This window comes from Amblyomma americanum, chromosome 1 (genome assembly GCF_052857255.1).
Source record: "Amblyomma americanum isolate KBUSLIRL-KWMA chromosome 1, ASM5285725v1, whole genome shotgun sequence".
Taxonomy (NCBI): Eukaryota; Metazoa; Arthropoda; class Arachnida; order Ixodida; family Ixodidae; genus Amblyomma; species Amblyomma americanum.
In genome coordinates, this window is record NC_135497.1 from 211,016,701 (window position 1) to 211,041,465 (window position 24,765).

The window sequence follows — 24,765 nt, forward strand, 5'->3', positions numbered from 1 at the left end:
AACGTGCGACCGGCGTTAGACGGGCCATTTGCATAAATCGGTGTACGTGTACTGGGCTGATCGCGCGTCCTAATGTAACCACTCCGTCATGTGCCCAAAATAAGCCGGTGTACCCCGTGTCAGACTGCGAGCGCTAGAGCAGAAAACACGACACGAAACGCGCCGGTGTACGCAGAAACGAATCCGGTTTAAGCGGAAGAGGTATGCTACTTTCGCTCGGGCGTGCAACGATGCTTTTGTGGGTCAAGTTAAACGTTGATTCTCGGCAAAAAAAAAAAAAAGCCTTACTTTTGTTCGGGATGGAGACGGGAATTTAGACCATGGCCGTATGACGCAGACTAAGCCCCTATGGGACAGACACCCACGGCGCTCGCGCCAGCTATTCGCAGACCGCAGGCCATTCCCATCGGCCCGCCTGTGGCCGCGATCGCAATGTGCGTGCATACATTGGGAATCGGACCTCACTTCTGCACACACCGCCCAGAACCGTGCACATAGTGCAGAATAGCAGACCAGAGAACCATTACTCAGGCCGAGCACTGATGAGTAAAAAGCATCTGGAGGATCCACGGCGACTGCTAATGAACAGTGAGACACGCGCACAACTAAAAGCACGCGGTGCGGGACAGTGATGTATGACACGAGTATGCGAGTGGTCGCTACCCATTTGAATACCTTGAGTGAACGTTTGTATGATTGCGTACTTGTATATAGGTGTAAATAGTGTATGTAAATAGCGTCTTTCTAGCTGCTGCTCCTATCTTTGTTTCTTCTTCCTATCTTCGACCCCATTCCTTTGGTTTCACCCGGCTGCCGATCAGGTGATTAAGCGAATCGACAGCAGTTTCCGCAGCCGTCCACTGTTTTTTTTTTCATTTTTGTTTTTATTTCAATAAACCACTATTACTACACTGGATCTGCATTGAGTTCGATCCCAATCGACTCGATTAGGATCAGAAGTTCCCGTGTGACAGCAGCGCTGCTAAATAACCCTCTCCCTCTAAAGTGCTAATCAGCCAGACATCCAGTTTGCAACCTGACCAGGTCGAACTTAACTGCCCCTTCTTTCACAATAAAAAAAGTACAAAGCTCAGCAATTGGGGACAACCGCGTGGAACACGGGTTCATACAGGGATCAGACCTAGGGTCTATCGCATGCGAAGTGGATGTTCTACCACTAAACTAGCGTTGCAGTAAACGCCTGTATGCGAGGTGAAAACAACGGTAAGAATTCTGAACAGCGCACGACGCAAACTGAAGATACGCGCGCACACAAAAAGCTGCAGCGCCTTTCTACGCGCTGTTTCTACACATTGACGCCATACCAATTCGCCCGTCAGTTCGTAGAATTGAACAACCGCAAAAACGCAGCGCCACTGCTGCACAAAGACGATATACCAGCCTATCGCTCTCATTTTTGCGAACTACAGACGAAAAAAAACGCACGCTTTTTTTTTTTTAGTACACACAGTCATAAAGGTGAAGATACCAAATATTTGTTGCGTGCTCTTTCTTCAGAACGATGGGCAAGACGAATCATGGCGATGAATAAACATGAATCATGGCGAGGAATCGGCCTACGCCAGGTAAATACTTTGTAACTTGGAATTTCTTCTGCCCACGCAGTTTTGGTTCCAGCAGGCGAACGGTGCTGCGACGTCAAAAGTAGATTGGTTCAAACTCAAGCTAAGAGAGCCAAGATAAAAGAAAAATGCAGTGTAGTTACTCCATTCTCGTTTTATTTCGCTCAAAATCGTACGCTTGTGTAACTCCAGAAGATGACCGCGAGTGAACAGCTATCGTATAGCAGTTTTTGTACGCTTCATGCGATTTCTGCTCTACTTGTGGCGTGAAAGCCACTGCTCGGCTGCTAAAAACCGAAGCTACATACAAAAAGAAATTCAATTACAAATTATCCACCGGGTGCAGGACAATTCCAAGCAGCGTTTAGTAATGTGTATTACGCACCATTCCTAAGGGGAAAAAAACTAAACATTTACAGTCTCCACCCCATTACCCAGCACATTTTTGACAACGTGGCGTTCTTTCTTTCTGTATCGAAAATAGATGTACACTTCAAAAGGCTATGCATGCGTGTGTTACGCTTCGGTTCGCTCCGTAAAAGCGTTCTCAGCGGCCAACGAAAGCAGCATTTGGAATGGCGATAAAAACGGCATCCACTGTTATCACTTCGCTCTTTTCCCATTTTGTTCTCCGGAGATTATGCTAGGCCACCAATTAAAGGGACAGTGAGGTCTGTGTCGATAGCGTACCGCGTTCTAATACCGAAGAGACCACTCTCACCGAAAACGAAGTTTTTTTTATAAGCCAAAAAAGAAGAAAAAACCCAATACAGGTGTCTCCATCACCGGCCGATTTCGCAAGTAAGCTGCGTGCTTCGAAGCCCATTTTTAGGCGCTCATCGCGGAGGCTAGGCTGCACCGCCAATCACTTCAAAACGGTGGCAGCCTTTCTCGGTGTAGACGTCACGAGTTTGGCTCGAGCGGTGAGAAAATGTTTTAATTCAATTATCTCAGCGATAAATTCCTATTTTCCTTACGTACAAACGTCAACATAACCGGCAAGAACTAGAGAATCAATTTTTACTGAGAAGAGTTTTTGATGGAGTTGACATCTTTAAAGGACTACAGACACCGAATTTTAGTAGCGTGTTTCCTTTTCTGCAATTATGCACAAAACATAATACATGGATTACCACGTGGTGTTCTCCTACGACCGCTGAATAATTTGTGATTCAATTTCTTCTCCCGCGGTGATTCGGTTTCATCAGCCGAACGGTGGCTGTGACATCAAAGGTGGCTTTAGGTCACAGAAGGCATGAAAAAAAAACTACAATATAATCGCTGATACGTAGTCTCTTGCCATTCCGGCTCTTGAAGGAAGCTGGCTCAAGCGTTGCAGTGAATTAAAAGTACGTGTCAGCGATCATATTGCAGTTTGTGCCATACCTCACGTGACCTAAAGCCAATCTTTGATGTCACAACCATCGTTCGGTTAATGAAACCGAAACGGAAATAGCGTCAAGAAGAAATTCAATTATAATTTCTTTTTTTAGCGGAAGTAGGGGAATGACCACGAGAAGAAACACACAAACAAAACAATTGCTGTCTATGCTCATTTAATCTGCTAGGTCAATTTTTTTTTTCGATCCTCTCAGAACTGCCTTCCTTATTTGGCCTAAAACACGGCATTCTAGATAATCAATTGCAATCATAGCATTTTCTATTCTTAGTTTTCAGAGCTCGTTTCACCCGTAGTGGCCGAACGAGACAGACTGAGCCTACGTGATCCCAGAGGACATCAAACTCCCGTGCAACGGCGAATGCTCAATGAAGGAGCCCTAACGGCGGCACGAGTCGGAAAATGCCCGCTTCGCGAATGCAGCAGATGGAGCTATGACACGCATACGGGCTGAACGCCACGATTAGGCGGCGAAAGCGGAAGCGGCAGTGAGAAACGGCGATCCGTTTGTTACTTTTTTTCCCCCGCTCCCTTTCTTGTTGCTTCTGCAGGAAAAGGGAAAGGGAAGAAATAATACCAACGGCTACGCGATGGCGAAACTGCCGGCGCTCACGAAGCGCGCCGCGAGAAGGGAACGACCGTTAGGCCCCCAAGCGGTGCAGGCGCCGCACAAGATGAGCTTCGCGATAAGATGCCGCGATCGGAAGACTCCAAATGGGCCGCGCTCACTTCAGGCGCCTTTTTGTTTTGGTTCCCGGAGCAGGAAGCTGTTCGTGAAAAGGAGAGGGGGAGGGGGGGGGGGGGGTCCTTCGAATTAACGCGCCACACATCGACGGCGAAGGGGGAGGGAAGAGAACGGGCAGCGGACATGACAGACTGCAATGCCAGGCAAGCCAAACTCGCGCAGCATACCGGTACCGCGCACGTGCGCGCACGCATCCCGCTCGACGCGGCAGCCTGCGCAGCACGTGGTGTTACGTTCCGCTTCGGTGCCACCACCACGCGGGGGGAAAAGCAAAAAGTAAACGGGTCAAAGGTGGTAAGCAGCGTCTTCCGCGCAATGCTTCGCGTGGTGGTGTACCCATCCAGGGCACGAGGCGCGCCTCGAGATGAGCTAAACACTTACTCAATGCGCACTGCAGCCCAACATGCCGGCGACACTCGTCACACCGACACGCCCATCGCACAGTCGCCACGCATTTGCAAGTGGATGTAGTACGCTCGTTCTCCCCGCCGAGTCTCCGAGCGTGGCCCCGCGATAACGAAAAGGAAGAGCCAGGCAGTGTGGCCACCCTTGAAGACCAGGAAGAAGTCGAGCGAAGGGAGTGAACGCTGGCACGCGTTCGTTTCCACCCGCGACGCTGACTGGATCCGGAAGTTAGCGTCGCGCGCAGCAAGCGCTCACCTAGGTAGGTGTTTGGCGCTCAACGGCTTCGCACTGCGGTATTTACCTGCGACCTGCTCACTTCCCTTCTCTGTGCGAATGCAACGCTGGGGGTTATACCAGCATCGAGGGGGCTAGGCTACCAAAAACAGAAAAAACGGGAACCACTGCTAAATTTAAGTGTAACTGTCAAAGAAATATGGACGTCATTTGACGCCTTACAACGTCACCCTCCAATCACTGCTTTCAAAACTCATTCATCAAATTCCTCCGAACTACCACTCCAATGAGCCAAAAGAAAATATTGCAAATCACTGGGTTACTTTTTTAAAAATTGCAAGGCTTGCCTGCATAACAAACTGTAGCATAATGACTACTGCCCTTACCATTAGTTCCTTCTACATGAGCCATCAATAACCTCCTCTAAGCCTTTCACAGGTTTTTCTACACATTTAGGAGCTACAATTCTTAGCTAGATTAATCGTAGGCTGATCCACACCTTCAGGACACTTCACCAGCAGAAGATCCTACAATCCTACAGACATATGTAATAATCGTTTTGTTTTAATCTCTATGGCAGACAGAGGCCAGGTAGGCAAGTGTCAGTGAGCAAAACCTCAGAAGCAAGTGTTTCCAGCATGCACAATCACTTCACATTTTCTAATTTTTTTTATCACTTCACACTTCCCTTTATCCTCTACCTTCACCTACCCTCAAACAGCTCACAGGAAGCACCATTTCAAATGTTTCCAACACTTTCCAATAACATGTGGCACAAATGCACAAAAGGACGAAGGCAGTAATTTACTGAATAAATAAAGGAGAGGATGCATTCTCCGTCCACTGACCTACTCTTTGAACCTTGTTGTGACGAACAACACCACAAGTCCACAACGTTAAACTCCAACCCTGGAATGAGCCATGCTTACGCAATGTTTGTGCTATGCAGCGTCATGTTTCCAGCAAGAAAGATGTATTAACTCTACACTCACGGCAACAAGGTGGGCTCACAAAGCACTAAAAACAATTTAAGCTCTACTATCTCCTAACAATAAGGTGACTCTGCCTTGCCCTGCAAAGAAAAGCACTCAACATGGCTACGAGGAGCAGAGGATCAATCAGACCTGGGAGGCATCCGGACTGGCCTCAAGGCGACTCCGCTGGCTCGGTGCCCAAAGGCTCTGCTTGTGCACTTCTGTCACATAATGGTGCGAGGCTGTGATGGATTCATAGAGCACTGAGAAGGCAGCTACTCCCAGGCACATGCCAAGCATACCTGCATGGGAAACAAGCTTCTTATGCTCTGACTGCACTATCCAGAGCACAGGTCTACCCCAAGAGTTAGTTGCCTGGGAGGTAATTTGGTTCAAAGGCATCACTATGTCGCAAAGACCCACTCATGTCCTGCCCAGTAGTACACACTGCATGGCTTCCTCATTTCATTACCAGAAAAAGCTCTCACAGCCAAGAAACTGTTAGAAGCACAGCTGTAAAAACAAGGCTACCCCCATGAGTCATGAGAATCATATTACACAACAGGAACAGTGAGGTGACAATGTAGTACCACTCAAAAAAGTCCTATCACCACAGACCTGAACAACACACCTACCTCTGCCCTTCTGGGTCATGTCACCAGAATGCTGAACGTGGAACAGAACAGGAACAAACAGCCATGCTAAATCCTGAAGTGATAAACGCCTCTGCTACATTGCAAGGCAGGCTTTTTAGAAAACAAACAGGAGTCACCTCCAAGAGAGGATGCAGAGAGGCCTCGAAACAGCAGGTTTTCCACATGAGTGCTAAATTCAAAGTATGACTGATGGCCCATCACCTCCATCTGCGCAGAACAAAATAAGCATGGGTACACCATTATTAACAAGGTAAAAATGGTAGGAGGTGACTCGTCTCATAAAATTGCTAAACTTGTAACTTGGAAAAACATGAAACCAATAGCTTTTACTTTTGTAAACAAATCATAAAAAGACTCCCACACTTGTCACCATATATGCGGGGGCAAAAAGAAGGAGCAACAGCTGTAGCCCCAACAAGATTCCATGATTACACAGGACACCTTTTATTTCTTTTTGTTAGTCCCAACACAATATCTGCCCTCAGCCCAGTTTGACAACATTCTTATCTGCAAACACTGGAACATGGGGGATTTTACTTTTGGCATATCTAGTTAATGACAACACTGCTTACCCAAGAGAAAGTCCCATATTCAGGAAGTGCTCATAAAATGTGGACAAAAATAAAAGCACCAGCGTCTTGTGAAAACTGCAAGCTAGTAGATTCCAGTATAGCAATGCTGATAAGGTCCTCAGAACAAAACGAGCAAAGGATATTGAAAAATTCCACTGTACCAAAAGTGTTCGAGCCACCTTGCACGGTGGCTCAGGAACAAGAGTTCCCGGGTTCGAACCCGACCGCGGCGGCTGCATTTTTATGGAGGCAAAACACTAAGGCTGTGTGATGTCAGTGCACATTAGAGACCCCCAGGTGGTCGAAATTATTCAGGAGCCCTCCACTACAGGCACCTCTTTCTTCCTTTATTCTTTCATTCCCTCCTTTATCCTTTCCCTTACAGCAGCCGAGGTGCGGTTCAGCTGTCCAACAGGTGTCCAACGATATATGAGACTGCGCCATTTCCTTTCCCCAAAAACCAATTATTATTATTATAGTCATCTTCTTACCAGCCTTGGTCAGTAAGTAGCCCTCAGCATGTAAACAGAACAATGCAATAGAAATTCCTTCAGGTTCACTTTTCTGCTGAAGGTGGAGATATTCCTATTGCATTGTTCTGTTTACATGCACACAGCTACTTCACTGACCAACGCTGGCAAGGAGATGGAATTTTCAGCCCCAGCATGTTGTTTCTTCCTTAACTCCAGCATATATATTCCTTTCTTATGAGACCTAGCAACTTTATGCTTGTATATGCTAAGCAGACAGCAAGTAATGTACAGATGATAAAAGAGCACACTTTTCTGATTCCATCAGAAACGCTATGCACAACACTTCCACACAATGGAACACGTAGTCATGACCGCAAACAACAGTTCTCCACTTCACTAAGTTAATTCTGCTAACAAGGCAGCAACCTGTGACATAAAATAAGTTCAAGTTTGTTTATTAAGCTAAAAATGATGAATATCAAGCAAATGCCTTTTTTATATAAGCATTTGACATCTTAAACAAGTAAAAATCAGCCACCTGAATAATCACTAGCACAGGCAACTTACAAACTAGCCCACAAGCATTTTTCTACTTCTGAAAATTAGTTAACGTACAATAACCGTTGTCTCGGTGAAATCATCAAATCAGATTTTACAGAACTAGATAGATGAATAAAGGTGCTATCTATCTATCTTGATACAGAGAAAGAATCAGGCCTACCTAAGCCTCAGAGGGCATGGTGGCCGTGCCTGGTAAACAGTAAACAATTTCATAACATAAATATAACAAAAGGAACAAAGTGTAGACACTGTAACACACCTGGAAAAGTGACTTACAAGCATAGAAAATCCCAAAACATTACGTACAACACTAAGGCATTACAAATTCAAAAGAAATGACAGCATGAAGTTTATACAGCAACGAAAGATGACACTTATAGAGCAGGAAGCGCCATAATGATAAATTGCAAAGATTATTTTCAGCCTGTATATCGTTTTCGTGTGGAATACGCTAGACAATAGGCTATGCAAACACGCAGGTACATAATACTGCTGTGTACACGTGACATATCGCGTTGAGTGGCGAGGAATGATAAACCAGTATTTTAGCCTTCAATCATGTGCAGAAACATATGGAATGGTATACTGACTGTACCAAAAGTGTTCGTGCAGCTTTTCGAGGGTGGTGGTGAGGTGGGCTGTGGGTGGACAGCCCTCTCGAGCTAGGGGGTGGAGTGGGAAGGTGGCAGATGCTTCTGGAGGGAAGCTGGCTTTCCCATTGTGTCTTTGAATGGGATTTTGCCCTTGCTTTTTCATTCTGCTGCTGTGTGTGCTTCTAGCAGCAGGACTTGTGGAGGGTGGAACTTCTGGAGGGTGAAGGTGGGCAAAGGTGGGATGGGGAGGTGGACCCAGGGTGGTGGTGGGTAGCCCCTAGCTGGGGGAGGCGGCTGGTGAGTGGAGCTTCGAGAGAGTGGAGGCTTCACTCAAAGGCCTCACACAGACAATGCCAACATTTTCACCGAGTGCCACTGTTATCACAGTAACATCTGCGCACTACTCAAGCTTCTGACTGTGTTGCTTCTTTTTCCAACTTGTGTACACTTTGTACATAAAGACTTGCAAATTACATTAGTTCTGGTTACCGATACTTAATCACAAAAAATAGGTGCTGAGTTCCAAAACAAGGCAACAAACACTATGATGGAAGCAGTTGGGTACAAGTAGCAAAACGGTAATTCTAGTGCAGGCGAATCCAATTGCTCAATGGTCATTTGATGCTACTATACATTACAATAATGTATAATTCGGCTAAGGTTACAATTTACTAAAATAAACTTTGTTGAGCAAGGAGACTAAACTAAACAGGGTGACCTGATGAACACAAGAATAAGTATATCGTAACCACACCCAATTTCTTCGCTCCTATGCACAGCCAATCGATCGTACTTCCAAACTATACTGAAGTGACAATGCTGTCATTCATCTGCTAGTGCACAAACAACGCATTTACATGATCATGAACAACTGTTTTTAATTAAGAAAACCTAAGCCCGTCATAAATACTTAAATTAGCATAATCAAGTGCTAGGCTGAACATGAACTCATTTCCCCCAGCCGAGCTGGCTGGAGGCCTTTCAGCGTCTCCGACCTGCATGAAATCCGGTCAAGGACCAGGGACGCCGGTCGACGAACCCGGACCACGAAAACACTTCCGCGATGGGTCCACTTTCTCCCGCTACCTGCACTGCCGGCTTCCGGGTCCAGGAAAGTTTACGACGCCTGACCGCCAGTGCGCTATTTCCCCGTTTCAAGACACCGTGCCCGCTACCCTTTGTCTTAGTATTCGTCGGTACTACAAGCTCCAATGTAGACAGCTTTGACCATGACCAACGAGTCAAAGGTCAACTCAGTACTGCGTCCAAAAGTGTGTAAAGCAATGTCAACATCAACCGCGCCAGTGCTTTCGCGAATGCAGCACAGCGCTGTTTGGACATCAAGGTCGACCACTTGATTGGAAAAATAGGTAGGTAATACACGTGTATCTCATCTATAATGCGCCAAATGAATGCCGCATATGCTTTCGCAGTCAGGGGCCGGCAACTGTGTTCTGTTGAGACCGGATATATATACATTTCGCTCGGAGTCAAACAAAGCCGTCTGTGAGGCACGGTACCATCACCTGGTGCTAGAAACCATCATGCAACGCCCGTAAGGAGTAGAATACAGTCATAAATCTTTATCGCTACACAAGAAAATAACGTGCACCGAGCACACAACGCACACCACGAACTCTAGCTGCAGGCAACTCCTCAATTCGTGTAGCCCGCCACACTGTCATGTCATTTCACACATCCAAACGCACGCGATGAGAGAAAACACAACGGCCCGAGGACGTCGCTTAAGGGGAAATCCACCAACACAATACGCCATGAAATCCAGGCGACGCTAACAACAAACGGAGCCAACACTCCAACGTGGAGGCAGCAAAAAGAAAAAAACATCTTGGTAGCGTGTTTTTCAAGCAGCGCGCTTGTCAACGGCCGCGGCGCAACGCACTGCCCAAACAACTGCACTGCAACCTTGGAGACCAAGGGGTTCACGCCCGCCGGCCTCAAAGAGGTAGCGCACAACTCGTATACGGACACTACTAAAGCTGCAACCATATCGGCAATACAGACGCAAGTCGTCGATCACATGCGTAAAACTACAGAGAAGTATAAGCAAATTCGGGTACAATCAGCGGCAACGAGTTTTCGAAAGCCAAGAGCTAAACACAACGGCCAGAAAACAAAGTGGGGCTTACCTTCAGCTGACGTTGGTTGGCGCTAGCCGTCCACTGAGCCCAACTGCCGCCGCGCTGTGTGCGACGGAGCTAAACTTGGTATACGCCAGAAGAAAAGCAAAAGTGAAGAGAAAGCCGGTTGCAATCCAGTTTTCACTTTCTCGAAGCCGCCTCAGCATCGCGGCGCAGCCGCGCGTAGGCCATCCGGATCGGGCGTCCTTCGCGGCGCCGGCGCCGTTGCCATGCCACGGGCGACGCTTGCGCTGGTAGCGCCGCCTTTCCGCGTTTAGGAGAACTATGCCAGCGCGCGCGCGCACTGCCTAGGGAGCCTCCAATGCCCGGCATGTAGGCTCCCGAGTGCCGCCGCGCGCGTGCGCCAGCGCCGCTTTCGCGCCCACTGCCCCGTCCGGCGGTCAGGCCGTCGGGAACACGCAGTTCACCATGTGCTTATTCAGTTAAGTTTGTTCTACAGTATATTCAGCACTCCGCGCACCTTTCTGCTTCTACAGACGCCCATATCTATGTGGTCTTCGACTCGCTGACATGGTTTCAAAGACCAGCAATGGGCTTAACCTACAGCGGAGGAGCGAGGACAAAAAATGATGAAGATTATTTGTCCGGTGCGGTGACAACCGCCATTTTTATGAGGCCAATCACATATGGAACAAGGGGAAAAATAGCCCAGTCATCTTTTAGACGAAACCTGGAAGCATTCCTACTCTTGATTAGTTTAATTTGTTAATCAGCAACCCCTAATAGATAAACCAGAGCTTCGCCTCTGTTTTATTACCACCACATGTTATAAGTTTTATCACCAGTAAGTTCAGAAACGCGCATAAGCCACGTTAGACGTCAAAGATAAAAAAATGTTACTGAAATGCGAGATTTATTTTTTTAGCATTTTCTCATTGTCGTCATTACCTTCTGATTTAAAATTCTCCGAGCATTTAATATGGCAGTTATTATTATATTTTAACATTTTATAGTTACGTGTTTTGTTTGCATGCACAAACGCTGCGGCCAAGGCGGAATAAACGTTGGCGTCATTTAAAGCATGCGTTTTCAACGCATTTTTACGGGAAAAAAATTTTTCTGCACAGCACATTTTGCGTCATACGGGGTTGTCAAAACAGCTGCTTTATCGCGGTATGCAATACAACATTGCTGAACAGCAAAATCTGTGAAAGTGTACATTAATATACCGGCCAGAGAAGTGTTGCTGTTAAATTTTTCACCAAAACAGCACAGGAGACAGGCTGTCCGCCTACTGTTTTGTCGAAAATCGCTTTCACAACGCTTGGTACACACTTCATTACGATTAGTTCCCTGACTCGTCTTGAAAGCGTTTGCACAAATGCGTAGAAAACAAGACAGTCGCTACAACTACCCCTCCGAAATTTTTCTGCTTTCGTCAGCCCACTGTCACAGCAGAATTCTCGCAGTCATCCACTAAGGCATGCAGCATGGCCTCTGCGCTGCGATTTTACCGTCCTGTATGGGCGCTTCTTTTGCGCTTAACGTATGGTATTTCCACGGTGCAAAAGAGGCCACAGTCACAAAAAAAAAAAGGAAAAGAAGGGACGAATAAGTAACGTAACGATGCAAAGCGGCTCAAGGCGTCATTTTACTTTATCTTCGTACTGCAAGTAATCCATAAACGAGGCACGCGCAGGGACTGACAAAGCACGACCGAAACTGGCGCCGCGCTTTTCTCTGGATCAGCTGCATAACCTCAATCCTCGCTCAGTCTCGCCCAGTCGCCTTCAGGCATAGCTATTCATTTCTCAAGACTAAAGAAGAAAAAAATAACTCACGTGGTTTCAAACCTTCTTAACAGCTAGAGGTAGTTCTTATCGTTTTTTTTCTTTTGCGAACCAGGCTGTCTCTTTCTTTTTTTCCCCTACTGAAGAAAAAGCGAGTCCCGGCCGGCAGCAGCGGCTATATGTTTCCAAGGCTGTTAGCCTGTTAGCCTCAAGTGGCCGACGCTAATCCTAAGGCCACCACTACAGCACGAGCACGTAGCGGCTCTGTTTCGAAACCCACCACAGCGCAGGGTCACACAAAGAGAGAGATATACCGGTTCGGTTCTGGTTGCAGCTGCTGGATTTCCGTCCCAACAGCTTCAGGGTAGTAATGACGATTACAAGGGTAGAAGTTCAGCTGATGTGCTCATTCCCGTTAAGATTAGCCATAACGCGAAAAGGACAGCCCGTTCGGCGCTTGGTCACATCGTTCGTCACAGCGCGCTGTGTGTGTGCGGTTTTCGTGTTCATGGTTCGTGCTTCCCTTATAAAAAAGCTTGGCAAGGGTGATGTCAGGCGCTTCGTATAATTCGAAGAGCAGAGACAAAGCAATGAAAGCCACAGCTCGTTGTCCAGAGCGCTGTAAAATGGATTGGCTCCTTTCTAAAACGAATGTCGCCCTGAACAAATCAGCCAAGTGTCTGTTTGTAGAATGAAGCTTCATTATGAGACGGAGCTCGCGAGCAAGTCCTGAAATGTCTGCTTGAAATCTGTCGACAGTGGCATGTACTAGTGAACTTCATGAATCACAGTCGCATGCAATGGCTCTTTCTGGCTGTGTTAACGTTTTTACAGCAAAGGGCTTATCTATTTCTTGGAAAATTGAATTTAAACATGCAACTTCTTTTTTTTTTTCTTGGCACTCGATTCAAACTCGTGGCGTCAAGATAAAAAAAAAAAAGAACTTCGCGATCACAATATGAAAGTAAACGGTGATGTAGCCTAGCCTCAGAGATTCGCGAAAAATCAATCAGTCTTGTATCACTACAGTTCACTTGCGAAAACGGCTACTGGCAGCAATGCCTGTATTTCAGTTTTTGATCTTTTTCTAGCCTATACAACTTCCGTTTTCTTGAACGTATATCACTGGAATGTGCTCTTCAATACCGGAAAACTTCAATTCGTCCTTACGGCCCGTTTAAGGGGGCGACTCAGCAAGAATTTTCTTCATGTTCCTCGGAGAAGCCAGTTGTTTCAAAGGCCAAATTTCAAGGAATGTATCTTTGCAAATACTACCTCGCCACGCTTCTCTAAGCGCCCCCTCCTAGAATTTACCTAAAGAGGTCGTCCAGGTGGGCTCAAAGAATGCTCAGGGTATGCCATGCAACCGCTGTAGCTAAATCTGTCAGTCGGCGCCGCGGAATAGCTGGGCATGTATGTGGTGTTTAAAGGGACACTGAGGACAAATTGATGTTCGCCTGTATTCTTAGATTACCGCATTATAACTACACAGACACTATTTATTGAAAGCGAAGCTTTTATAAGATATAGAAAAAGCCATAAAATGAAATACGGGTGCCGCCGTCACCTGCAGATACCTCAAGAAACTGCGTGCGTCACCAAAGCTTTGGGCGGATCCCAGCGGCTAAGCTACACCTCCATTCAGTTCAAAATGGTGATCACGGAGTCCTTATCGGTCTATACGTCACGAGTTTAAATCGAATGGCGGGTAAATTTTTAAATGCAATTTTCTCAGCAATAAATGTGCCTCTTGCGGCCGGACAAACGCCAACGTAAAGAAAGAGCCAAAGGAGCGATTTTTGCCAAGAACAAGAATTGGACCCAATTGTTCCAAAGCTGTACAAGGGCTATGGGAGGACACCATAGCGGAGTGCTCCGGATTAAGTTAGACCGCTCGGGAGCACACGAGCGCTCTTGCATTTTGAGTCCATCTAAACGCGACCGCCGCGGCCAGGTTTCAATCCTGCGACCTTGACCATCTCACCAGCCAAACTGACTAACCACTGAGCCGACCTAAGGAAAAGACTCAACATCCTACACCTGCCCAGAAATTCACTCACCATGTGGAGTAGTTGGTATTGAGTCAAAACTTGTGAAGAATAATGCGCTACACCCATCAGTGATTTCGTCGATTTTTTGCGAGGCTATTCAAATATTGGGACGCATACATGGTGTTTCAATTATTCTCCCATTCTTTTGGCCAATACACTGCGCAAAATATTCGAGCGCACCATTTACTTGCACCCGGTCCCCCTTCTGGAAAGCAGCCTATCTTATGTATAAAGTCACCATGGCTTTCGCAAATGATATCCTTGCGAGGCGCAGCTGGCGTGCTTCTTTCAGACAGGGTGTGTAATGCACAGCCATGTGGCGTAGCACGAAGGTGCTTTACACGCACTGTGATCAAACCACGCAAGAAGCAATGGAAGCCTTCCAAATCAGTCAAGAGCCAAAGTGTGTCAGTCACTCTCAATGACAAAGAGATAGCTTTTCTTGGTGGCCTTTGAGCGCCGCGTGCTTCTCTGCCTCATGTTTTATCGGTTTTAGTGAAACGTGTGATGTGCTTTGTGCGTGTTTTTTTCCTTTATAAGCACCAGTTGTTGCTAATAAACCCTTAGTTGAGAATCAGCGCTCGTCCCGTGCCCTTCTTGTTCTTGTCCAACGTTGTTCGCGCTGTTTTACGAAAGATGGCCAAATTGGTTTCAATATGTAAAATAACTTATAATTAAAACACTAGCAGTGCTACGTATCCAGTAGTGTTCTAATTTATGTATTAACATTTAATTATCAGTCGAGTCTAAAGCCTTTAGGTCTAAAACAAGTCCAGGTGTTACATTTTGTTTTTCGATATTCTTGATTATTTTATCCTTGATGTCTAGAAGGGCTTGCTCTGCCCGCTTGTTTTTCTAAGAGCTTTATTGGTGCTTGGAAGTCACGTCATGTTTAATCAAGAAAGGCCACAGCCTGTAAAATTTAACACTTTCCAAAATCTGTAAGAATATATTTAGGACGGATATTGGCCGGTAATTCGACACTTGATCTTTCGCGCCGCCTTTATGAATTGGTGCAACTCGCTCAGTTTTTAGCACGTCACGAAAAATTTCTGAAGACATTCACAAATTTAAATGTATGTTAGAACGTCACTTGCGTATCTGTGTCCAGCGGGTGAGCCAGTGCTGTGACGGGCGGTGAACGCTTTCGCGCCATGGGACGCTGTGCACATAGTACATTACGCAGTTTCGGGAAGAACTGACGCCTACAAAGATAAGGGTATATCATTCACGTGTTTATGCAGCCAGGGAAGCAAAAAAGCCCCCCCCCCCCCCCCCCCTCCAGTGTTTAGGACTTTTAGGAGTCCCTTGAGGAGAACTTCCACGCCGCCGGTCGAGTTCTTATCTAACTTGATTCCGGTGTAAATATACAAGGCAAACAAAAACAGTGCAGAAAAATATCTTCGTCGAATAAAACTGTGCGGCCATGCAAAGAAGCAAAGTGAATAACGGTTTTTTCTCTCTTCCTTCTCCTGAGCCCCTTCTGCTCTTCCGCGATAACGAGCCGTGACAAGCCCGAGCGTAGCTCCCAGATCGCTTCACTCCGATGCCCCTTCCCTTCCGCATCCCGGCGCTCAGCTCAGGGGAGGGGGTCTCAGTTTCAGTGCAGTGGTTGGCTGTAAGCCGACGCCGCAAGGAAGAAACCGCGAAGTGCACAAGGCACGGGGACCGCACATGCTGCACGGTTTGCCTTGCCGAGGCTGGGGAGCGCGTAGACTGGTGACGCGGCCACTTTGCTTTCGGGTCCGTTCGTTCACCGTTTTGCAACTCTGCTGCCAAAGCTACATGTTCAGGAGTAAAACCAGTCAAAAAACGGGACACAGCGAAGAGACGAGGCACACACATGTGTGTGCCTCGTCGTGCACGACGACTGGACTAGCAACTGTGCTTGTTAGAAGAAAACAGACTCCCAGGAAAAATGGCAAAGTTTGCGCAGCTCAGTTAACAGCAACCTACATCAAAAGATAAGCTGTAATCTAACGCCGTTGCGAAAGGAAGCTAAGTTCCTTCTGCATGAGGTAGATAGAAGGACTGCTGATACAATCATCTCCTTGAATACTAATGAAGAACGCTTCGAGGATTTCGCGCTCAACTTTTCCCTTGCCTCTGCCGACAATACTAACATTGGAAAATAGCCGGTAGCAACCGCATTCCCGGCAATGTCGAGGCAAGTTAGCGCCGTCAGTAGGGCACAGAGAGTTGTGGTGTTCTCTTAGTCTGTCAAGTTGAGCGCGAAATCCTCGAAGCGTTCTTCATTAGTATTCAAGGAGATGATTGTATCAGCAGTCCTTCTATCTACCTCATGCAGAAGGAACTTAGCTTCCTTTCGCAACGGCGTTAGATTACAGCTTATCTTTTGATGTAGGTTGCTGTTAACTGAGCTGCGCAAACTTTGCCATTTTTCCTGGGAGTCTGTTTTCTTCTAACAAGCACAGTTGCTAGTCCAGTCGTCGTGTGTGTGCCTCGTCTCTTCGCTGTGTCCCGTTTTTTGACTGGTTTTACTCCTGAACATGTACCAACTGACCCAGATTTCAACACTACTGCAATGCCAAAGCTACATTTCTCCGGAGCACCTCGCAATTTGCGTGGCATGATTCGAGTGCTGCGGAAGACGTAACTGAAGCTCGAGACGCATTTAATTGTTAATCAGCGCACATCCACTGCTCGGATTAGCTCTTACTAGAGTCCGCGGAAAGGCCTCGGGTCTCAGTAGTAAACCTCTGAACGACAGTCGTGCATTTTTTGTATGCAGGATGTTTCACCTAAGACAGTAAGAAATTTTTAAGAATAGGCTCTTTGAGTTAGACGAGTGTTTTTTTTTTTTTTCGGCACGGCATGGTAAGCGCTGTAGTGCACCTGAATACAGCTATGACATGCTAACTAGCAGGCTGGTTAACTAACACTTGTTGGGGGGCTAGTTGGTGCATGTTTCCAGAAGAGGTTTGTAGCGCCGAAAAAGACAACACATAGCAAGCGAGACGGGACAGGCGCAACTTCCAACTGTTTATTCACCGCGAATGCTAATGAATATAAGGACAAATCAAGATGGGTAGCAAGAACCACACATGCGCGCGAGTGTTTTACAACCGCATCATTGTAAAGCCTGCGGAGAAGAAAGGAAGATTAAGTGTGTGGCAAGGCTGAAAGAAGCAAAGGTTTTAAAGAGAAGTAAGGACCAGACAGCCCGTGGACTGTTGGAGGCCTTCTATATTAAAAGAAACTGTAGCGATTGTGTTAGTGCCCCATCTATCACCATTTATAAGAATGAAACTGCGTTTTCATATACACGGGTGTGAGATACGTGTGTGCCTCGCCTATCTTTTATCCGCTTTTTTGTAAAACCCTCGCGCGCATGTGTGGTTCTTGCAACCCATCTTGATTTGTCCTTATATTCATTAGCATTAGCGGTGAATAAACAGTTGGAAGTTGCGCCTGTCCCATCTCGCTTGCCATGTGTTGTCTTTTTCGGCGCTACAACCCTCTTCTGGTTAACTAATGTTGAATAGTTAACCTTTCCACTGCTACTGTTAGTTTTCTTATTTATTGAGAGCCTTGTATAGCCTACCGTAAGTAATATCGATATCAGTTTTTAGATTTTCGAAAGTACCATTCTCGCCGCCGCTGCAGCGCAAGAATTTCTGGGACAGCACAGAGGCGAAAGCGAAACCGTGCGGCCACAAAGAGCGCTCGTCTCGCAGTGGTGCGGGTGTCACGTGGTCCTTTTGCAGGGCCCTACTGGGAGCGGCAAGCGGGCCCGCAGCACGTGACAGGCGCTCCGATGCGTGTGAATCCACTCGTACGTGCACGCGTGTTTGCCGCTAGCGCGTTTCCGCTTTCGACCGTGCTTGCGCTGCAGCACCGGCGAGAATGGTATTTTCGAAAATCTAGACTCTGACATCGATATTACTTACGACGGGCAACAAGCATCTCAATAACCAAAGATCCCAAGCAGAATCGTTAAAAAGTCAACTATTTAATATTAGTTAACTAGTCTGCTAGTTAACACTAGCTGTATTCGGATGCACGACACCACTGATACTGATATTCCGAAAAAGAAAAAAAAAACGCTCTTGTAACTCAAACAGCCAGTTTTTAAAAATTTCTCAGTCTTAGAGGAAACACATTTGATATATGCCGGGTGTTCCACATAGGATGTTCAGCAATTTTTGAAAATAGGCTTTTTGAGTTAGAAGAGCGCTTTTTTCGGCCTAGCATTGCCAGTGGTGTGGCGCATCAGAATACAGCTAAAACGTGCAAACTATTAGGCTGGTTAACTGATATCGAATAGTTAACATTTCAACTGTTACTGCTAGTCTCCCACCAGTTTTTAGAATTTAGAAAATGCGGTTACCCTCGGCTCAGTAGCCCAACAAATTCTGGCTACATTGCAACAAAATACATGCGCTTTCGGAAAGCTTGCAGACAAAGCAACCCTTCCAGTGCATGTATCTCGTCGAAATACACAAAATTTGTTGGGCCACAGCGCGGAGAGTAACTGTGTTTTCGCAGTTCTAAAAATTGATGTGGATATTATTTACGGTGGGCTACACGCCCCTCAGTAATTAAGAAGTCTAACAGTGATAGTTAAAAAGTTAGCTACACAATATTAGTTAACCAGCCTATTATAGAGAACTTACCTATATTCTGATGCGCTACACCGCTGACGATGCTGTGCCGAAAAAGTGCTCTTCTAGCTCAAAAAACCTATTTTTAAAAATTGCCAATTGCAGAACATCTTAGGTGAAACACTCGGTATAACGAATGACGGAAAAAGCTCAGAAGGTACTGGGGCATTTATGAGCTCCGAGTGCACCGCCAGCGAGCGCAATGGAACTCGCTAATAACGAAACCGGATACAGAGAATTTTTCCGTACATCGAATACTAAAGTTAAATTAAATGTGTAAAGTAAATTGCTTGTGTCGAAATATGGCATGGAAAGCACTGGGATCGGACAGTGCAATGCCACTTGCGAAACGCAACTTTTGTTTCTCCCGGCGTCTAGCCTCGCAGAAATTAAAAATACCTTGTATTCGCTCAGACTACTCAACGAATTTATTTAAATACAAAAAGCAATGACGCCCCCTCCTCCCCTTTCCGAAAGAAAAAACGCCTCCCGTGAAGCCATCCTGTGACACTATCACATGCATGCAGAGGTTCTAACGTTTGTTTACGAAGCGTGAATACAGCGAAAACACGTCGCTTTCACGGTTTCTTGCGGGAGGGGACTTTCAAGTCCTGGAATAAAGGGCGTACAACAAAGAGGCACTTCCTTTCTAGAGAAAGTTGAGTGCCTCGCTCTCTTACATAAAGAAATAAAGAAGAAGCAAGAAGACTCTGCGCGACAGGCCTTCGTGTGTGTGTTAATTACAGCGTCCTAAGAGCGAGACCGAACGAGCCGAAGGTCGCGGGCCCGTCATCCATGTGCAACGCATAAGTGAGGCCCAACTTTCGGCACTTTTTGGAATTTTTGTCTTGCCCACCGCATACTTATTTTTTGTCATTCGTCGGCTGAAGCGCTAAGTGGAGACATGAAGCGCGAGTGACGGTGCTCATTTGTAAACAAGCTGTGCAGCTTAGAGAGAAAGACGAGTGCTCGGGAGCCCCTTGAAAAAGCATCGCATTAAACCGGGAAGTTACCCAGACATACGTTTACGCGACTTTAATTCACAGTGGGGAAATCACTGCACGTAGTGCAGGTGTCTGTTTTCGCTTGTGCGCGACGTCGGGCTGCCCGAGCTGCTTTTGAAGTATTGGCCTTTGTTGTCTTCTTTCCGTTTCCCACATAGTTGGTCGAATCTAACAGGGAAGCCACGTGTTCGTAAATTATTTTTATTTGTTCTGTTTTGATCAGTAGCCTTCTTGTTCTCGGTCCCTGCTTTACCTACTCTGCGTCATTGCTTTTTCTCCCTCGCTTCGTTTATAATTATTTTGTCATGCAAATTCCCCAATTTGCAATCCAAATGCGAATGCCGCTCTTTCAAACAGAGAACGATCGGCTCACCGCACGACGCTCAGCTAGGCAGGAATTAAGTCAGTAAAAAAAAAAAGAAATTGATGTAAGCAATTAATGTAAGCAAGCGAGAAACAGACGGGCACGCGTACTCAGCAACATTCCACACCCGACTTAACCCTTCCACACGGTATTACACGGATAACCTGGCACAATATTTGCAGCCTTCCGGAAACAGAAAATGGTACGCCAGGTCTCTGATTGGAATGCCTTTCGCAAAATACGCAGCCACTTCGCGTACCCCACTTCATCATACTCCGACTGGCTTCTTTCCCTAAACCAGGCCAGGAAATCTGTCTCAAAAAGCGAGAAACTGGAAACACCTGCACAATCACCAAACACACATTTGATCCAACGATGGCGTCGTAAACGTTTCCTACAACGGATCAAAACGCAGCCACATAACCCACAACTTGAAAACTCCCTAGAAAAAAAATGCACGTAGACATAACAAAACACTTGCCTAACCATCGATATAACACAATCGAATCAGGTATGTGATCAGATCAACCGCACCTTACATCAGAAATCCACCTGGCATCTCCTTCGTCCTTTTCTCGCCATCCTGCCCCCACCCTTGACAAATTCTTTTCTCTTCATGAGCCAGCTCATCTGACCCGAACCCTTTCTGACCTTTACACCCCTCCACCGCTACCTTCCACCTATCCTTCTCACGCCTCGACATGGGCAAACCTTTCACGCTCAACGGACCGGACTGTGCTCTTGCTCACAACCCCCGTTCCTCTTCTCCCAGATCGCATACGCTCTTCTCCGCAACCTTCCTGACAAAGATACACTCCTGTCCCACATAAATGAGCGCTGGTCTGAGGGCACCGTCCCCTCTGATGGTGCCCTCAGAGCCCGGCGAACCTCTTAGTTTACAAGATTTACGCCCATCTCCCTTCGTGCTTTCGAAAAACGATGGAGCGGATGGTCTTGAGTGGTTTTCAGGAACATTTCGACGCCATCGACTTCTTTCCGCACTTCAACATTGGTTTTCGCTCCCACGTGTCCACTCAAACTTTTTCCTACTTCTTGAGCAAACCTGTCTGAACTCCTCCTTTAGCCAGGGCCACGCTTTGGTTACATTCTATGTACCTTTTACAGTATAAGCATTGATCGCATACTCAGTTACAGCCAACACACGCATAGCGCACACAATACAGGCATAACTTGAGTTTGTCGATACTTTATAACTTCCTCCAAGGACGGACAGCCCAATTTAGCTTGCCCGATACACTCTCAAACCCCATACCCCTCTAGCGGGGGACGTTGCAGGGAGCGGTGTTGTCGCTCATCCGCGGCATAGCTCCCCTGGCCGGGCAACTCGACTGTATCCCGTATCTACGGCACATCTCAACTCCAGCTTTCTTGCACATAGCTTCAATTGTGAGGCAACTATGGAATATTGCAACATATCGTTATGAACAAATTGATGACAGTGGTTGAACCTTCCGATGAGCAGCAAAATCTTGCTTTTAAAGTTTGTCCTGGGGCTATCACTGAGTAGTTAAGACTACCATAGAAAGCCAATGCAATGCGTTTCGGACCATAATTTTGAGACAACTATGAAAAATTCTAATATATTATTATGAACATATTGATGGGTGTGGTCTGATTTGCCGGTACATAGCAAGAACTCCCCTTTCACTTCATTTCATGTCATTTCATTTTATTACCTTAAAGGAATCAGGAACTGGTATTCCGTAAAGCGTAGGAAGTACTGGGTAAACAGTGTTATGATAGTACATAATTTTTACACTTTCCAGGAACTTCGATGAGCAGGTGGTGACAGAAATATAGCTTGGAAGACCGGTTCAGTGCGCAGCTGTGCGGCGAAAAAAGGAATTAGAAGAGGTGACTGTACGTGAGAGTGGACGGGCAACATGTAGCTGATGACTTGTACGGAGTGATATGAGTGCTGGGGCTGTTAAGAACTGTATATAATAGGCTGGAAATGCGACGACGTAATGATAAGGACTATAAACCAGATTCTGCTTTTAAGGCGGAAATACTGACATCGTAAGAATACGACGCATGAATGAAATTGGCAGCACGATTTTCAGCGGATTCGAGAGAATTAATAAGATAAGCTTTATGAGGATTCTAAGTGGGTGATGCGAATTCTAGTTCTGACAGGACGGATGACTTATAGGCTAATAACTTAACATGGTGATGAGGGTGGTGTAGATGACGTTTTAAGAACCCTAATGTTCTTTTGGCTGATGACTTCGTGTTAGTGACATGCAAACTCCAAGATCACCAAAATACCTGTATGAATGAACTGGTTCTATGGGCCCATCAGAGATTTCCTAGGAAAAGATACTAGTATTACGACGATGGTGGAAGGATAAGAGCTTACATTTATTTGGTTTAAGCTCCATTAACCAGTGATTACACAACTTCTGGACAGCATTAAGGCGCTTTAAAGCGATGATTGATCGGTAGGGGGCAGTGATAGCACTGTAAATTACAAATGTCAGCAAACATGCGTATGTTAGAGGTTACATTTGTCGGCAAGTCAATGTATATTTAAGTAGCGGGCCGAGTACAGATCCCTGAGGAACACTTGGCGCTACTGGGAGATATTTAGAGTTCGTTTCTTTAACAGAAGCATGCTGGCAGCGGTTAGTAGGAACCCTTGGAACCATTTCAAAATGTTGGGATGCAGTTTAATCGGGAAAGTTCTATCAGTAAGGGTTTATAGGGTACTTTGTCGAAGGCTTTAGCAAAATATAAAAAAAATATGACGTCTGTCTGGTGACTCGCATCAAGGTTCATGCGAAGATCGTGTAAGAAAGTGGCAAATTGAATCTCGCAGAAGCAGCCCCTAAGAAATCTATGCTGTGCAGGATAGAAAAAGTTGTTAGAATCAAGAAATACCATGATGTGAGTATAGATGACATGCTCCGTAATGTTGCAGGGTACGCTTGTTTAAGACATGGGACGATGCTTAAAGGCGAGTTCTTGTTACCTGATTTGTGGACTTGAACGACCTTCCCATTTTTCCATGACGCACGTGACGCCCATACCACTTGAAAATCTCTGCCGCGCCCATGCTACCCTGCTCCCAGCTGCTTCGCTGCTCCAGCATGGGCGGAGCAGAGATTGCCGTGTGGTACGTGCGTCACGGGGTGATGCGGTTTGATTGACGTCCCTTTGCGCCCTACCACAGGCGCGCGGTTTTCGAATGGCGCGAGGTATGGCCCAAATTAGTTGAGCCAGGAAGCCACAGCGGCGAGGGTAGTCGCGTTTTCAAAATTCTAAAAACTGATATGGCTATTACTAACGGCCGGCTACAAATCTCTAATTGCAATCAAGCGCCAATCGATAATATTTAGAAAGCTAACCGTTAAAATTAAATAAGTTTACTAGCCAACATCATTCGCTTGTTTTTGACGTCCGCCAACACTGGTATTCGTAGGGCGCGAAAAGCTTCTCATTACCTCAGAAACTTTATTTTTAAAAATTAGTGGCGGGCTTCCCTGAAACACGTCAGCCAAGCAAGGCCGTCTGCACATTGCACTCTTTCCACTCTTTCATATAACAGCAAATGACGTCAACTCTCACCAAAAAACTTGAGCTCCGGTCGCGTAATTTTTTGTTTTTCTCTCAGTAAACATGAAACGCGTGCTCGAAGCTAATTGGCAGCGCAGCACGCTTGCATTGCTGGGGGCGCAAACGCCAAGATAAGGATCGCCAATAACTGCGATGAACATCTGATACGATGCACTACGCGCAACCGCCGTTTAAGCCAAATGCGGGTAAAACGGTGCAGTTATAAAGCGTGGCCAGCGGCCGTTCCTTAACTCTGCAGCCCAAATAATTTCAGCTACATTAACTGGTACGCTACCTCCACTGTAAGGTTCGACTTATGGCTGTTTTCCTTTTGTGCATCTTACTGCCGGAACATCCGCGAGTTGGATGGAATCCCATACCTTATGTTTCGCTTTACAGTTATGTACATCGTCTCTTTAGCATGTTTATAGTGAGTCGGCACGAAAATCATAGGAGCTGAGGCGCAGGATGAGCCTTAGGGTGCGGCAAAGACGTGAGATGCTCTTGAGGCGGCAGCTCACATCTGGCCTTCTTGGTCTTTGTTGACAGTTGCGCATGTGATACAGGAAGTTGCTCAATCCGGAGGTCAACTGTACGAAGGGGTGGGAAACCCAGTAGTACAGTTAATAGACAGTTTTAGCTGTGCGTACGAAAGTGCTTGCGTACGCAAAGAGCTACGGCGCTGCGTGCGTTACGCTGTCCGCTCCGAAGTATAGTTTTAGCTGACCGTGCCGTAGCGTCCCTCAGGCGCACGTGGCGCCATCTAGTGACAAGAAGTCAAACCACATCAACGCTCGGTTGAAGAAAATTTCATCCGTGATTACTGATAACTAGTGTGAGTGCATTGGGAGCCTTTTTTGTTCCAAGAAGAAAAACTATGCAAACCGAAGAAAATGCAAGATCTGGCTAAAAGTTAGAAAACTGCTTCGCCAGGTGTCGTTGCTACGAGGAAAACACACTGAATATAGTTAGGCCTAGGAGCTTGAAGATCGCCAAATTATCTGAAAAACAGTGGCTAGTTATCGCTTATACCGCTACGTGTGGGCAAGATTAGGCGA

General features: G+C 46.3%; 2 protein-coding genes across 4 annotated transcripts in view; both read right to left on the minus strand.

Annotated features, from left to right (window-relative positions):
- The window catches only part of LOC144114571 (protein SLC31A2-like), a 46,487-nt gene extending 35,912 nt beyond the window's left edge, over positions 1-10,575 (minus strand). Inside the window, exons 1-4 of one of the 3 annotated variants that reach the window (XM_077648404.1) lie at positions 10,346-10,575; positions 7,763-7,791; positions 6,113-6,203; positions 5,491-5,642 (exon numbers count right to left, since the gene is read on the minus strand). In XM_077648404.1, coding sequence (XP_077504530.1) covers positions 5,491-5,642; positions 6,113-6,203 — 243 coding nt within the window. In that variant the 5' untranslated portion in view covers positions 7,763-7,791; positions 10,346-10,575. The remainder of the gene's footprint in view (positions 1-5,490; positions 5,643-6,112; positions 6,204-7,762; positions 7,792-10,345) is intronic. The other 2 variants (XM_077648403.1, XM_077648405.1) reach the window with 2 other exon arrangements.
- The window catches only part of LOC144115649 (uncharacterized), a 43,592-nt gene continuing 27,181 nt past the window's right edge, over positions 8,355-24,765 (minus strand). The window contains exon 3 of the mRNA XM_077650091.1: positions 8,355-8,502. Coding sequence (XP_077506217.1) covers positions 8,355-8,502 — 148 coding nt within the window. The remainder of the gene's footprint in view (positions 8,503-24,765) is intronic.